Below are 14,614 nucleotides of genomic sequence, written 5' to 3'. Positions count from 1 at the left end.
TTTTCTGATTTATTGGAGCCTCTCTTGGGTCTTGCCAATTTAATCCAAGCGGCAGAAATAGCTTCTATAATGGGGTGTGAAGAGCTAGGGGGTTTGGATTTAAATATTCTATCATATATACAGTATTTTAGGGGGCGGTAGTTGTTATAAGAGGTTTCCAAATCTACCCAAGCCGGCTTTGAAGAGTGATTAAACCAAGTGTGGCTTTGCTTTATGAGATTGCTAAGGTAGTAGGCCCGAATGTTCGGTAGTCCCAAGCCACCTCTGGATTTATTTTTATATAGAATATTTTTAGCCACCCTCGCTCTTTTGTTACCCCATATGAATGAATTAATCGACTCTTGGATTTTGTTTAAGAGGGCAGTAGGGATTGATAGTGGAAGTGATCTAAACAGGTAAAAGATTTTGGGGAGGACAATTGTCTTGGCTGCAAGAACTTTACCAGTCCATGTCAGCTCAGACTTAGTCCAAATGAGAAAATCTTGTGAGATAGTTTTTAATATTTTCCTAATGTTACTTTTAACGGTGAAAGAGAAGTTTTTAGCGAAAGATATACCAAGATATGAGATTTCAGTCTCTTCCCAGGTGAAGCCCGTTTTTGTTCTTAAGAGATCCTCAGATTGCTTGTCCAAGTTAAATTGAAGTAGCTTGGATTTTTTATTGTTAATTTTAAAGTAGGAAACCCTAGAGAAAAATTTCAGAGTTTCCAACACATTTGTAACTGAAATAACTGGGTCCGAAAGGGAAAGTAGCAGGTCATCTGCGAAGAGACTAATTTTGTGTTGACGATGAGTAGTGCTGATACCCTTGATTAAATCATTGTTCCTGATTTGGATCGCCAAAGGTTCGATAGCCAGCGCGAATAGAAGGGGTGACAATGGGCACCCCTGCCTGGTACCATTACTTATTGAAAAGGTTTTAGACATATGGTTGTTGATATAGATCCGCGCGTTAGGAAAAGAATATAGAGCAAATATGGATGTGATTAATCCATCCCCAAAGCCAAAACGGGTCAAGACAGCTTTGAGATATTTCCAATTGACTCGATCGAATGCTTTTTCAGCGTCTAGTGTAATTATTAAAGAAGGGATTTTAGATATGTTTATTTTATTGATAATATTAATAAGCCTTCTGGTCCCATCTGAAGTTTGTCTTCCCATGATGAAACCCAATTGATCATTGTGGATCAGCTTGGGAAGGACAATCTTCAATCTCTCAGCAAGAATTTTTGAGTAAATTTTAAGGTCACAATTAATAAGAGAGATGGGCCTATAATTTTGGACCTTGTCTAAATCGTTTTGGCTCTTGGGGATCATGACTATAGTTGCCTCTAACATTTCCTTTGGGAAGGAGCCGTTAACAGATGCTCTGTTAAAGATCTTTTCCAGATGCGGGGACAGGGCATCTGAGAAAATTTTGTAATATTCACCAACAAAACCATCAGGTCCAGGGGCTTTTTGTGACTTTAAATTTTGAATTATATTTTTTATTTCATCAGTATGGAAAGGTGCGGATAGGAAATCCAGATCTACCGGGTCTATTTTAGGAAGGTGCATGTCCTTCAAAAATTCTTCAATAGCTGCTTTATCTGGTTGGGGAGTACTGGAATCTAATTTGAGGTTATAAAGGTTATGATAAAATTCTGCAAAGGTATCAGCAATTTCTTTTGGGTGATATTTAAATTCTCCTTGTGGATTTTGAATTTTTGTTACTCTATTTTTAATTCTCTCTCTTTTAAGCTTATTCATCATGAATTTTGTCGGCTTATTTAAAGAGGAGTACACTTTGAATTTAGATGTTTTAATTAATGAATCAAAATCCGATTGGATAGTCGCTTGCAGTTTTTGCCTGAGTTTAAGGATATCAGTATGGATATCCGAAGATGGCGAGGGAAGGCTATTTTGGGCTTCTTCTTTAATTTTAATTTGTAATTGTAGGTTTTTTATGTTCTCTCTCCTCCTTCTGTTACATATGGAAGAGATCTGTATGAGTTTACCTCTCAGAACAGCCTTGTGGGCATTCCAGAGTGTGAAGGGGTCAATTCCCTCAGTGTCATTGTCGACAAAGTAATTCCTAATGGTTTCCTCTAATTCTGTTTTGAATTCGGGGATATTAAGATGACTAGCGTTGCATTTCCATGTGTGAGAATTTTGGAACGGCGGGAAAAGGCTAATTTCCGTCAACACTGGGGAATGATCAGAAAATGATTTATCTAGGATGGCTACTTTTTTGAATTTAGGCAGGGAAAAAATGTCCGTTAAGACCAGGTCAATCCTCGCAGAAGTCTTATGGACAGAGGAGTAGTGTGAGTACTCCCGGGAAGAGGAGTTGAGGCATCGAAAAGCGTCATATAACTCATTATTCCTCATCCAGTCATTTATGGAAGGCGCCAGATGGCGAGTGGCTGAGGAGGAATCAATGCGCCCATCCGGGACAATGTTGAAATCCCCCATTAGGAGCAGAACCCCTTTTTGGTGTGCCTTAATTCTTTTTAAAAGTTTATTGAGGAAGATTTTCTGTCTAGTGTTTGGGGCATAAATGTTGACAATAGTATGTGGATGATTGTTTATCAGACAGACCAAGATATGGAACCTGCCTTGCGGGTCTTTGATTTCTTCTGTTAGCTGGAAAGGAACTGAGTCCCTAACTATGGTGATTACTCCGGCTCTCTTTTTTTGTTGTAAAGAAGAGAAGATATGTGGATAGATTTTGTGTGAGAATGGAGGATGTTTACCTTCAATGAATTTGACCTCTTGGAGGCATATGATATCTGCCTTGCTCTGCTTGATCTCTTTCCACACCGCAAATCTCTTCCAAGGGCTGTTTAAACCTCTGACATTGTACGACAGGCTCTGTAGGGACATTAGACACTAACTGACCTCTCCTCTATAAGAAGCAATGTGAAAAGAACAAGTTTATTACATACAGTTGAAACAACAAAATTATGAACTCTTAAACAGTAAGGAGTGAGAACCCACTAAAGTTCTCTTGAAGGATCTCACTCACAGTGAGATCTCTTCTAATATGGGGGAAAGTTCGTGTAAAAAGAGACTCCCAATTTCCCCATGGTGTATATTAGAGAGCTTCGGAGTGACGCGTATCAAAGATTGCATTCTAGCTGTGAGACTTCTCAGAAATGAAGTTGAGGAAGTCAAGGCCTTCCTCCGGACTGATCAAATGGATTATCCTCCCTCCGTGCGGAACCAATAATTTGGTAGGAAAGCCCCATTTATATTGAATTCCCTTATCTCTCATTTTAGCGGTGATCTCTCTGAAGGATCTACGTACTTCAATTGTGTGTTTCGAGAGGTCCGCGTAAATTTTTATGTGAGCGTACGGCTCGGGGAAGGAACCTTTTTCTCTTAGAAAGTTCTGGACCTTTTCTTTTGTTTCGAAAAAGTGGATCCTCAGAATGGTGTCTCTAGGTTTATCACGGGAGACATTAGAAGGACGTGGGAGTCTATGAATTCTGTCTATAGAAAGATCCAAATCTGTTAGATTTGGTACAGCTGACTTAAAAAGTGATTTGGTATACTCAGATAAGCCTGCTTGTGGAATATCCTCAGGGATGCCACGAATTTTAATATTGTTCCTTCTGCTCCTATCCTCAAGATCAGCCAATTTAAAATGAAGATTTGTGAGTTCTCTTTTCATGTCTGAATTTTCTTTCTCAAGAGTTTCTGTTCTAATTTCTAAGTCCTTCACCTTTTTTTCACTTATTTCCAGTCTTTTTGTTATGCGCTCACATACCACCGAAAACGAACTTTGGAATTTCTCTAGACCACCTTCCAATTTCCTATCGATGAGATCAGAGATTTTTTGAAGAAAACTCTCGTCAGAATCCAATTTCCCCTCATCCAGCAGTTGTTTTGAGTCAATCTTTCTCCGAGTGGCGGGGCTCTCATTAGGGGAAGAGTCTCTAAAGAAATCAGATTCATCAGAACCAGAACCATCAGTAGAGACTCTGTTTGATGTGGACCTTTTATTAGATTTGGAGGTGTCCATACCTTCTGAGAAGGCAGTATTCAGGTCAACGAAAGTTTGTTTTTTGTTCTCTTTGGTGTTTTGAGAACTATTAGTGTTGGTTTTAGTTGATAGAGAGGTCAGGGTTTTTTGCGGGTTTGGTTTCGGAATGCCACTGAAAGTAATCCCAAGTGTTTTGTGTTTATCAGATGAGGGAGAAAATGGTTTGGCAGGTGATCTGGGAGATCTAGGATGGTCGCGTTTGTAACGATTTGAAATATCCTCTGTGGAGTGAGAAAAAGAGTTACGTGAAGATTGTTTATTTTCAGTAAATTTCTTTGTGTCCTTTTTTTGATCCATTTTAGATGGCTAAGTTATAAATAGGAGTAGTGGTAATTTATGTAATAACAATAGTGACTGTTTCTTTAAATATTGAAACTGAATGAAGCTGTAGACTATATGATCCCAGTTGTTGTTAAAATATAATAATACTGCCACCAGGTGGTGCTATGGCATTAAGGCCCCGTCTCACATAGCGAGATCGCTAGCGAGATCGCTGCTGAGTCACAAGTTTTGTGACGCAACAGCGACCTCCATAGCGATCTCGCTATGTGTGACACGTACCAGCGATCAGGCCCCTGCTGCGAGATCGCTGGTCGTGTCGGAATGGCCTGGACCTTTTTTTGGTCGTTGAGGCCCCGCTGACATTGCTGAATCGGTGTGTGTGACACCGATCCAGCGATGTCTTCACTGGTAACCAGGGTAAACATCGGGTTACTAAGCGCAGGGCCGCGCTTAGTAACCCGATGTTTACCCTGGTTACCAGCGTAAATGTAAAAAAAAACAAACACTACATACTCGCCTTCTGATGTCCGTCAGGTCCCTTGCCGTCTGCTTCCTGCTCTCACTGACTGCCGGCCGTACAGTGAGAAGTGAGAGCACAGCAGTGACGTCACCGCTGCGCTCTGCTCTCAGTGTACGGCGGCTCAGTCAGTCAGAGCAGGAAGCAGACGGCAAGGGACCTGGACACCGAAAGGCGAGTATGTAGTGTTTGTTTTTTTTGGTAACCAGGGTAAACATCGGGTTACTAAGCGCGGCCCTGCGCTTAGTAACCCGATGTTTACCCTGGTTACCCGGGTGCTGCAGGGGGACTTCGGCATCGTTGAAGACAGTTTCAACGATGCCGAACTCGTTCCCCTGATCGTTGGTCGCTGGGGAGAGCGGTCTGTGTGACAGCTCCCCAGCGACCACACAGCGACTTACCAACGATCACGGCCAGGTCATATCGCTGGTCGTGATCGTTGGTAAATCGCTAAGTGAGACGGGGCCTTTAGGTCTTCCAAGGCAGTGAGCTGATGTAAGCTCAAAATAATTCCACAGCACTTGCTCCTGTCTCTTTGTAGAGAGTTTATATATACATATATATATAAATATATATATATATATATACATATACATATATATATATATATATATATATATATATATATATATATATATATATAGTATAGCACACTGAATCACAGCGTTTGAAATGCTCTCAGCCACTTTATGATAATAAAAATAGAAATATGATTCCACAACTCTGGCTCCCGCTTATAAATATCTTATATAGGTCTCCACAGCAATAACTCCATGTCTGGGAAGCTCTGTATATTCCACAGCAGTATGTCTCTGTCACTATAATAATACAACAAGTTCCACAGCGTTGCTCCCTGTCTCCTGTAAGCCGACCTGATAGTTCCACAACAGCGCTCCCTATTCAGGAATTCAGAGCGTCCGCTCTGCACGTTATTCTGTCCGTCTATCTAGGGGAGCTTCCAGCACAGGGTTTACCTCAGCCTGCAGGCGTGTTTCTCCGGTCTTTAGTGCCGCTGTGCTACGGGGAGGGAGGGAAGGATTCGGCTCCTAAGCTTCTCCCTTCTTCTGTGCTAGCCCCAGTGAGCAGGGGAAACTAGCACCGCAGACGATGAGCTGCATAAACCAGTCACTTGGTGAGGAGAAACGTGGCCAAGATGGCGGCTCCAGGCTCCCTCAGGCAGGCAGAGAGGAACAGGACAAAACTTCCTCTGCTTTGCAGCTAGAAGCTTGCTCTTAGTCTTGTTTTAAAGCCTATGTAATAAAGGCAGTTTAGTAGCATTAATATAGATGGTTTGACTCTAATATAAAGCTTTTTGGTCGCTTTGGATGGGGTTTTTGAGAGAGCTCCAAGCCTCTGCGTCCTCACATGGCAGAAGCTAGGCCACACCCTCTGTAGAATTATATTGTATAAAATAATTACATATTACTAAATAATACATTGTATAACTCATTTACACATCATATAATATAATTACATTTTTAGCTAATTCCTAAACTAAATCTCAACTCTGTCAATAATTTGTTGAAAAGCGCTATTTAATAAGGTCATTTTTAGACTTATGGACTCTTTGAAGAGCTGTGATAATGGAGTGTTCAGTTCACCCCCTATACTCACCTGTTTTTTTCCTGTCAATTTCCGCCATCTTTACAGAGAGATCTGAACCTTCAGCTTTTAACCCATTCAGAGCAACTTCTTTAATGGACTCATAGGGTTTGTAGCAAATATGTAATTTTCTTCGTACTTCATAGATTTGATTTTGGGTCAGTTTTGGAGATTTTGATTTTGGTTTCTCATAAGATATAATTCTGCCCAGTTTAAAAAACTTAGTATGATTTGTTTTACTTTCAAGATTCTCATGTTTTCTAGAAAAATCAAGGGATTGCGCACATTCAAATAAAGAATCTTTTTGTGACGCAATAACACGAGATACAGGATTTAGGAATCTAAATTTATTTACAAAACAATTTATCATTGATTGTTTATTCAAATTCGTACTGACCATTTTGTACACCCTTTCAAATATGGACATGAATGGAAAAGTACATTCTTTCTGGCCAATCTTCAATTTTAGAAGAATATCAAAATCTGGATAATTTTCTTTTAATCCACAGAATATCAAAATTTTTAATCTTTCTACATCAGTCATTTCTTCGTGGAACTCATCACTCTGCATTTTTAATGAGAATCTTCTGGAAAAAATTACTGGAAGCCACATTTTAAGCAATTGATTTTCTGCTCATTAGTCAAATCAAACTTATCAGCAAAACTCTCAAATATCTCTGAATTTCTGCAAACATGGATTTTGTCATTATATGCAGGAATGATTTTGCATAAGATTTTTCTAGATTTAATTTGGAGTTGGGCTTCTGAGTCGTCTTCTATTTTTAGTGGCCCTTGTACATCTGTCCCTCGTACATCATCTTTGTCAGATGTCATGTCTCCTACGTGTCCTCCATCTTGTTTTTCATCACATGAGACACAAAGTCAAGGTCACATTGAGTGGCCATTAAAGACACGTGCTTCACTTCTTGTTCACTCTCCACATCACAGTCAATCTTGGGAACATCATTAATTTCCATTTCCTTAGAAATTCTTTCTACACAGTCTTTTTTGGACTTCTCTGTAACAAACTCGTTAAATACATAAACCATATGTAATATATTTTTCAGTTGCTCTTTTTCTTTTTTCCTAGATATTAGCTTAGAATCTAACTTTAGATTTGCTATCTTGCATTCTGCAAATAAGCTAAGCCAGAAAATTTCTAAGCTAGATTTGTACAAACTTACAAATTCTGACTTGATTCAGCATATGAATTAATGAAATCCATTTTTCTTACCTTGAGTTCCTTTGAAATATCTCAGCTTGTCTTTACAATGCTGGGCTCTGGACTTCAGCACGTCTATTTTCAGCACTTCCAATGCTAGTGCTTGTAAATCCGTCTGACACCTGTTAAAGTCTCCGTTACTCGTAGGTTCTTATGAAATCTTTGTGACTTGAAGTTTTGAAGTGGAATTCCTGAAAACTTGCACAATATCTAGCGAAGCTCTTCTCTCTTCCCCCGTGCGCAAGATGAAGGAAATTCACACAAAAATAGCACAAAAAATCGAAACTGGCTGGCTTGGCCAATGTTAAATATGCTTATTTTTGCACATTTATTTAATCAAGACTATTCACCAGGTGCATACTGTTAAAGAAAAATGTCATGATATTCTCATAAAAAAGGTAGTGGTTTATTGTATTGTCCACAGAAAAACCACATTGCAGCAAAACATAAAATAGATGAAATCGTTACGAACAGATTGTCCATGTGTAGATATCAGCATTTGTTACTCATCTTTCCCAAAGTTCTGAATGGTAAAAGCCGTCTGTCTGTGTGAAATCTGAAGGTCATCATGGCTACCAGCTGTTTCTTCCTTATCTGATGTCCATGGAGAATGATGGTGAAGGGAGAAGGTGACTGCCCCCACATGACAAAAAGCCCCCACACCCTCCTAAGAGACGTTTATATATGTGTCCTACAGACCACGTGTTGCCCTTTATATGGAGTTGACTTATACTCTGAGCTTCATGCACAGAAATAGCCCTTTGTAATGTCAGCAAGAAGCAATGTGCTCAGTACAGGATTGAATAAGAATAATTCAATTAATAATTAATATTTAACAGGATGTGTGGATTTTTTAGAATTCTTAAAATTAAAAAAAAATCATTATTTATTGTCTCACTGCTCTTAGGTGCCCATTATGGAAGGAACTGAAAGAGGAGGATAGACTGAGACTGCAGAAAATCGATGATGATGGGGAGTTCTGGTAGGGTTCATTTTTACTTTAGATAACAACTCATATAGAAACATCTCATGGTTACATATAGTTAAATAGGTATTAATACCATTAGTACCAAGGACTATATGACCTATCATCATATTTTACATATCAACACTGAAAAGGATGACACAAGGTCAGAGCTATAGCTTAGAAAAAAACTTTATTAAAGATTACAAACAAATGTACGGAGGGAAATATGGCTACACAGAGGGAACGCTATAAAGATGACAGGGAGGCATGTACCTAGGACAGCAAGCCTTAATAATTACACCGCAGTGTTACCCATAAAAAATAATCAAAAAGCTGTATAAAGTAACCTTAAAAAAGAAATAAAAATAAAGAAAAACACATGGATAAAGTCATACTATGCGGTATGCGGTATTTAAATGCGGTATTCCGTATGCAGATTACCATAGGACGCACTAATAATCATAGTAGTATATATAGTCATAGTAAAAAGTCCCAACTGGCAAAGAAAGGCATTATGGCTTAGTTAGTCCGCAATGTTATCCATAAAAAATAAACAAAATGTATAAAGAAACTTAAAAACAAAACAGACATAAAGAAAAAAATGGGTAAGAAAATGCTATGCAGTACTTAGATGTGGTATTACATATGCCAACTATGAGCGGACACAATAGTAGCCATGATATACAGTCACACTAATAGTCCTGACTAGTGGCATAATACTAGTATAGTAAGTGCGGCTCAGTGACCAAGTACCTACCGCAAAGAAAAGGCTGACAATCCCAGGGACGTACCTCCCGCCTCATTTTTACTTTAGGACTGACATAAATTATTTGACTCACTGGAGAGTCATTCTCTCTGCTCACCCATCGAGTCTTCTGTTACCTCTATGGTTGGACAGCAAATTTTCAGAACTAGGAGAAGTCTCCTTGTATATTATTGGTGTGTATTTCCAACCTTCTTGTTCCAGCAGTCCTGGAGTTTAACTTTCGCTCTTGCCAAAGAATCACTGACCCATCTAAGAATGAGGCACACAGGTGACTTCACATGAATCACAATGTGGTTGGGTGAACCAGGCACTCTACATGGGGTAGTTGTGCCCACCTAAAAAAGTAGGATACAGGGGCCTTTAATGGTATAGTGGTTTCAGAGAAGAGTAATAGAATACAGAGATACAAAGGAGAAAGTTGCTAATGGTTACAAACATTCTCTAATGAGAAAAGGCTTTAACAGAGTAAGAATAATTGGCATTTACAATATCAGTGCGCTTGAGCTTGGGACAATTTACACAACTGTTGGAGATATCTTTAGCATTTTAATCCTTTCAGAGAAATAAGCCTCTATTCTCCCTTCTATGGTGAATCTCTCTGCCCTCTCTCCTGTGTCTCAATGTGTCTCACCTCTACTGGTAGAATAAAGGAACTTTTTATTTTATCACATTATCAAAGGCATGGGCACGTATTCTCTCACCCTATCCTGTCGTCCGACACAGCCATTTCACCAGCAATTTAACTCCTGAAAGGACACAGTGCAAAACCCTCTCTTCTAATGAGTGGTACCTTAGAGCTCCTCATCAAATTCAGCTTTACGCTATGTAAGATGCAGACAAACCAATTTTAAACCCTATTACAGCACATTTTCCCTGCACAACACTATTTTAACAAATTGTATGGAGTCAAAAACTACTTGGGCCATGGTCTAGTGTGGCTGGGATTTTGAGTTGTGTGGGCTTTGAGAGGAAAGAGGGAAAAAAAGTACTGTGGTAGTTCAACTCACTCAGCAGTACACTGAGGTAGAAAACAGGAACACTGTCTCTTTAAATCTTTGGTTGGTTTACTATATGATGACATAAGCCAACAAGAAGGGGAAAGTAAAACACAGCCCTTAAGGCAAAAACAGGAAAACAACAAAGAAAACAAAAAATGTTGTACACAGTTCATACATTTCCTGGGAGCTGCCCGCTCTGGAGCAACACAGGTTCAGTCTTTCCTCCTCAGGACACAAATCACTGGAGATCTTCTCTCCAGCCCTGCTGAACCAAGATTGCCTCTGGAGCCCAACTAGTTAAGCCCCAGACCACACCTTGGGGTGGAGATAAGGTGGACATCCACCCACCCGCTCTATGGATGTCCACATAAAAGCCAGCCCATTATATATTAGGCTAACCCCTCAAGGCACTCAGTGTGCTGGAGGATATAAAACTCCGGGTTTTATATCACTGACGCCATTAAGCGTAGTGACACATATCTCCCCTCCAGCACTTTACCAGTGACTTTGTCACAGTAGTAACACAATTTGAGTTCCAGAATATCAGCTAATGATACAGACAAAAGAAACGAGATTTCTCCCACTCGATAAAGGTCATCCTGATGATGTAGTTTCTCTACCATGACACAGATCATTTTCGGATTTCCACAGTCTACCAAGAAGACCAGTATTTAGGAAACACAACCAAACTGACCAACAATCAGTAAAGTAGTCATTATACCAAATTCACCAGCAATAACAGTTATCAACTCTCACAACCAATATAGTTCTGTGCCATTATGAGACCCCAATGGATGAAACTATAGGTGGTCTCTTTACCAAAAGTTAAAGAGACATATCATTAAAAAAATCCTATTAAAATTCTGACTATATCTACCTTTAGATAATGGCTGCACTCAAGTTTATTGTGCTAAAGCAAGGAAATGTGCAATACATGAAATGTGAACAGCATAATGGCTTGTGAAATTTATGAAAAAACACATGAGATTTTTAGCACAAAATTTGGCCAAATATTGTGAGCCCATTCACCAAACGTCAAGGTAATCTCAGATCGAATGGGTAACTAACCTGTCTGCCTAGTGTGAACACCTACCTATGGCTAATAAAACGGTAAAGCCTGTATTTATAGAGGAGGTTAGAACCAACTGTGTTTGGATGTAGTTAAAATCACAGCATGGTGAAGGGCGGGGCGTTCAAGTCAGAAAAAGCAATACATAGTAAATATAGAAAAACTGACTGAACAGCCATCTAGTCTGAACTGGTGCATAACCAAAAAGTCTTACATAGCAAATAGATAATGGCTGCACTCAAGTTTATTGTGCTAAAGCAAGGAAATGTGCAATACATGAAATGTGAACAGCATAATGGCTTGTGAAATTTATGAAAAAACACATGAGATTTTTAGCACAAAATTTGGCCAAATATTGTGAGCCCATTCACCAAACGTCAAGGTAATCTCAGATCGAATGGGTAACTAACCTGTCTGCCTAGTGTGAACACCTACCTATGGCTAATAAAACGGTAAAGCCTGTATTTATAGAGGAGGTTAGAACCAACTGTGTTTGGATGTAGTTAAAATCACAGCATGGTGAAGGGCGGGGCGTTCAAGTCAGAAAAAGCAATACAGTCAGTTTTTCTATATTTACTATGTATTGCTTTTTCTGACTTGAACGCCCCGCCCTTCACCATGCTGTGATTTTAACTACATCCAAACACAGTTGGTTCTAACCTCCTCTATAAATACAGGCTTTACCGTTTTATTAGCCATAGGTAGGTGTTCACACTAGGCAGACAGGTTAGTTACCCATTCGATCTGAGATTACCTTGACGTTTGGTGAATGGGCTCACAATATTTGGCCAAATTTTGTGCTAAAAATCTCATGTGTTTTTTCATAAATTTCACAAGCCATTATGCTGTTCACATTTCATGTATTGCACATTTCCTTGCTTTAGCACAATAAACTTGAGTGCAGCCATTATCTATTTGCTATGTAAGACTTTTTGGTTATGCACCAGTTCAGACTAGATGGCTGTTCAGTCAGTTTTTCTATATTTACTATGTATTTCTACCTTTAAATGCACAATTTCTGCACTGCACACTCAAGAGTTGTTTGATTATTACAACTATACTAAAGACTGTATTTTTTTTCAGGATTTGCTGGGAGGATTTTATTAAAGAATTTTCCAACCTCATTATCTGCAGTCAAGTACCAGATTTTTATGATTGGGGAGATCAACACAAGAAATGGTACAGAAATATGTTTAGAGGCCGATGGACAAAAGAAAATCTCTCCTTTAATATATTAGATAAAGGTAATTTTGTTTGGATTTGCGGACGTCTATAATAGGTATATTACGGGTGGTGCGGTCTTTATTTTTACAGATGATTTCTCATATAAAATGTGACCGAGGGGGGTGTATTTTTGAATATAAAAAGAAAGACTCTCATTTCTTACACGACGCAACCTCTTCATTGTCTTTGCTGCAACATTTCTACTATTTGTCAAATACTGTGTATATAGATATGGTTTCATCACGTTTACTTTAGATTTCTTCAACAAGAACCCTCTGTACATAATAACGGTGACCGCATATGATGAGGTCAAGAGCGGAGAAAACGTGGTTGTATCTCTCATACAAGCCAGCAGAAACCGGCACAAATATGGCGACTGGCTGCCGATCGGCTTTGAGCTGTTTGAGGTATGTGGCACCTCGCCGGACGATAACTGGTTCTCAAGTAGACGAGGACGACAAAGAAAATTTATGAATATGATGAAGTAGATATATAATAGTATATATATATATATATATATATATATATGATGTCATGTATGAGGGCTGATCTCCCTCACCTGGAACAAACAACACTGGCATCAGTTAGGCTAGTTTCACACTAGCATTTCGAGGAGCTGCGGAGGGCTGCGGACTTCCTCCGTGAAGCCCCGCCCTCGGCCGCACCTCCGCCACTAGTTCCACCTACTTCTGCATGCGGCCTGCATGCGGCCTGCGTACCTATCTTTAACATTAGGTACGCAGGTCGTGCCGCTGTATGCGGATGCTTCCGCATGCGTCGTTTTGACGATGCGGAGAAAAAAAGAAATTGCTACCAGCTGCGTCGTACGCTGGTCGCCGCATCGTCAAAACGACGCATGCGGAAGCATCCGCATACAGCCGCACGACCTGCGTACCTAATGTTAAAGATAGGTACACAGGCAGCATGCAAGCCACATGCAGAAGTTGGCGGAGGTAGCGGCCGAGGGCGGGGCTTCACGGAGGAAGTCCGCAGCCCTCCACAGCTCCTCGAAAGGCTAATGTGAAACCGGCCTAACATCAGGACCTTTCTCCAATGGACATTGCTTCACTGAGGACCTTCTCTAGCATATGTTACTCACACTCACTACTAGCTAGCTGTGATGCAGACATTCTCTGCAGGTTTCCATTCCTTTGCCAGACTGTTAGTCTGAGTATGTCTAATGTCTACTTCCACACAACAGGACAGTGTCACCTTATGTTTACTATTATCATTTTTATGACACTAATCCTATTATTATGTTTCTTAAATTAATATATATTAATTATTGTAGAGATAATGACTCCGGTTGTCTTTTGGTTTAACAGTTTCCAGACTCTCAGGATAAAATCCCAGATTCCCTCTTGACTCAAGAGAAGATACCTAGCATTGAATCTTACAGAAAGCACAATGTCACTAAGGCGTTCAACATCTTGCCAGGACGGTACGGCATCATAGCGTATACCACCCAGAAGGAGGTCGAATCTTCATTCCTCTTTCAAGTTTTCCTGAAGAGTGAAGGCTGCACAAAGTAAGTACTTCTAAATTTGTTCAGTAAAATGGCCTCAAACCTGATGTTGATTCTGGAGACCAAATAATAAATAAGCAGTTTAAATAGGGGCTGATTAGATTATCAATAAATAAAACTTAAACGGTTAACCCCTTCATGACCAGAGGTATTTTCGGTTTTGCATTTTCGTTTTTTGCTGCACTTCTTCCCAGAGCCATAACTTTTTTATTTTTTGGTCAATATGACCATGTGAGGGCTTGTTTTTGCGGGACAAGTTGTACTTTTGAATGATTCCATTAGTTTTAACATATCATGTACTGGAAAACAGGAAATAAAATTGCAAGTGTGGTGAAATTGCAAAAAAAGTGCAATTCCATTTTTTTTTCTATTACCATGTTCACTAAATGCTAAAACTGAGCTGCCATTATGATTCT

General features: G+C 39.6%; 1 protein-coding gene across 3 annotated transcripts in view; it reads left to right on the top strand.

Moving 5' to 3' along the window:
* LOC143809037 (calpain-13-like) overlaps nucleotides 1–14,614 on the top strand; it is a 58,698-nt gene that overhangs the window by 21,712 nt on the left and 22,372 nt on the right. For all 3 annotated transcript variants that reach the window (XM_077292204.1, XM_077292202.1, XM_077292203.1), the window contains exons 12-15: nucleotides 8,557–8,631; nucleotides 12,533–12,693; nucleotides 12,929–13,080; nucleotides 13,999–14,201. In XM_077292204.1, the coding sequence (XP_077148319.1) occupies nucleotides 8,557–8,631; nucleotides 12,533–12,693; nucleotides 12,929–13,080; nucleotides 13,999–14,201 (591 nt within the window). The remainder of the gene's footprint in view (nucleotides 1–8,556; nucleotides 8,632–12,532; nucleotides 12,694–12,928; nucleotides 13,081–13,998; nucleotides 14,202–14,614) is intronic.

This window comes from Ranitomeya variabilis, chromosome 2 (genome assembly GCF_051348905.1).
Source record: "Ranitomeya variabilis isolate aRanVar5 chromosome 2, aRanVar5.hap1, whole genome shotgun sequence".
NCBI lineage: Eukaryota > Metazoa > Chordata > Amphibia > Anura > Dendrobatidae > Ranitomeya > Ranitomeya variabilis.
The sequence above is the reverse complement of the archived record's forward strand: the minus strand, read 5'-3'. Positions and strand labels throughout refer to the sequence as shown.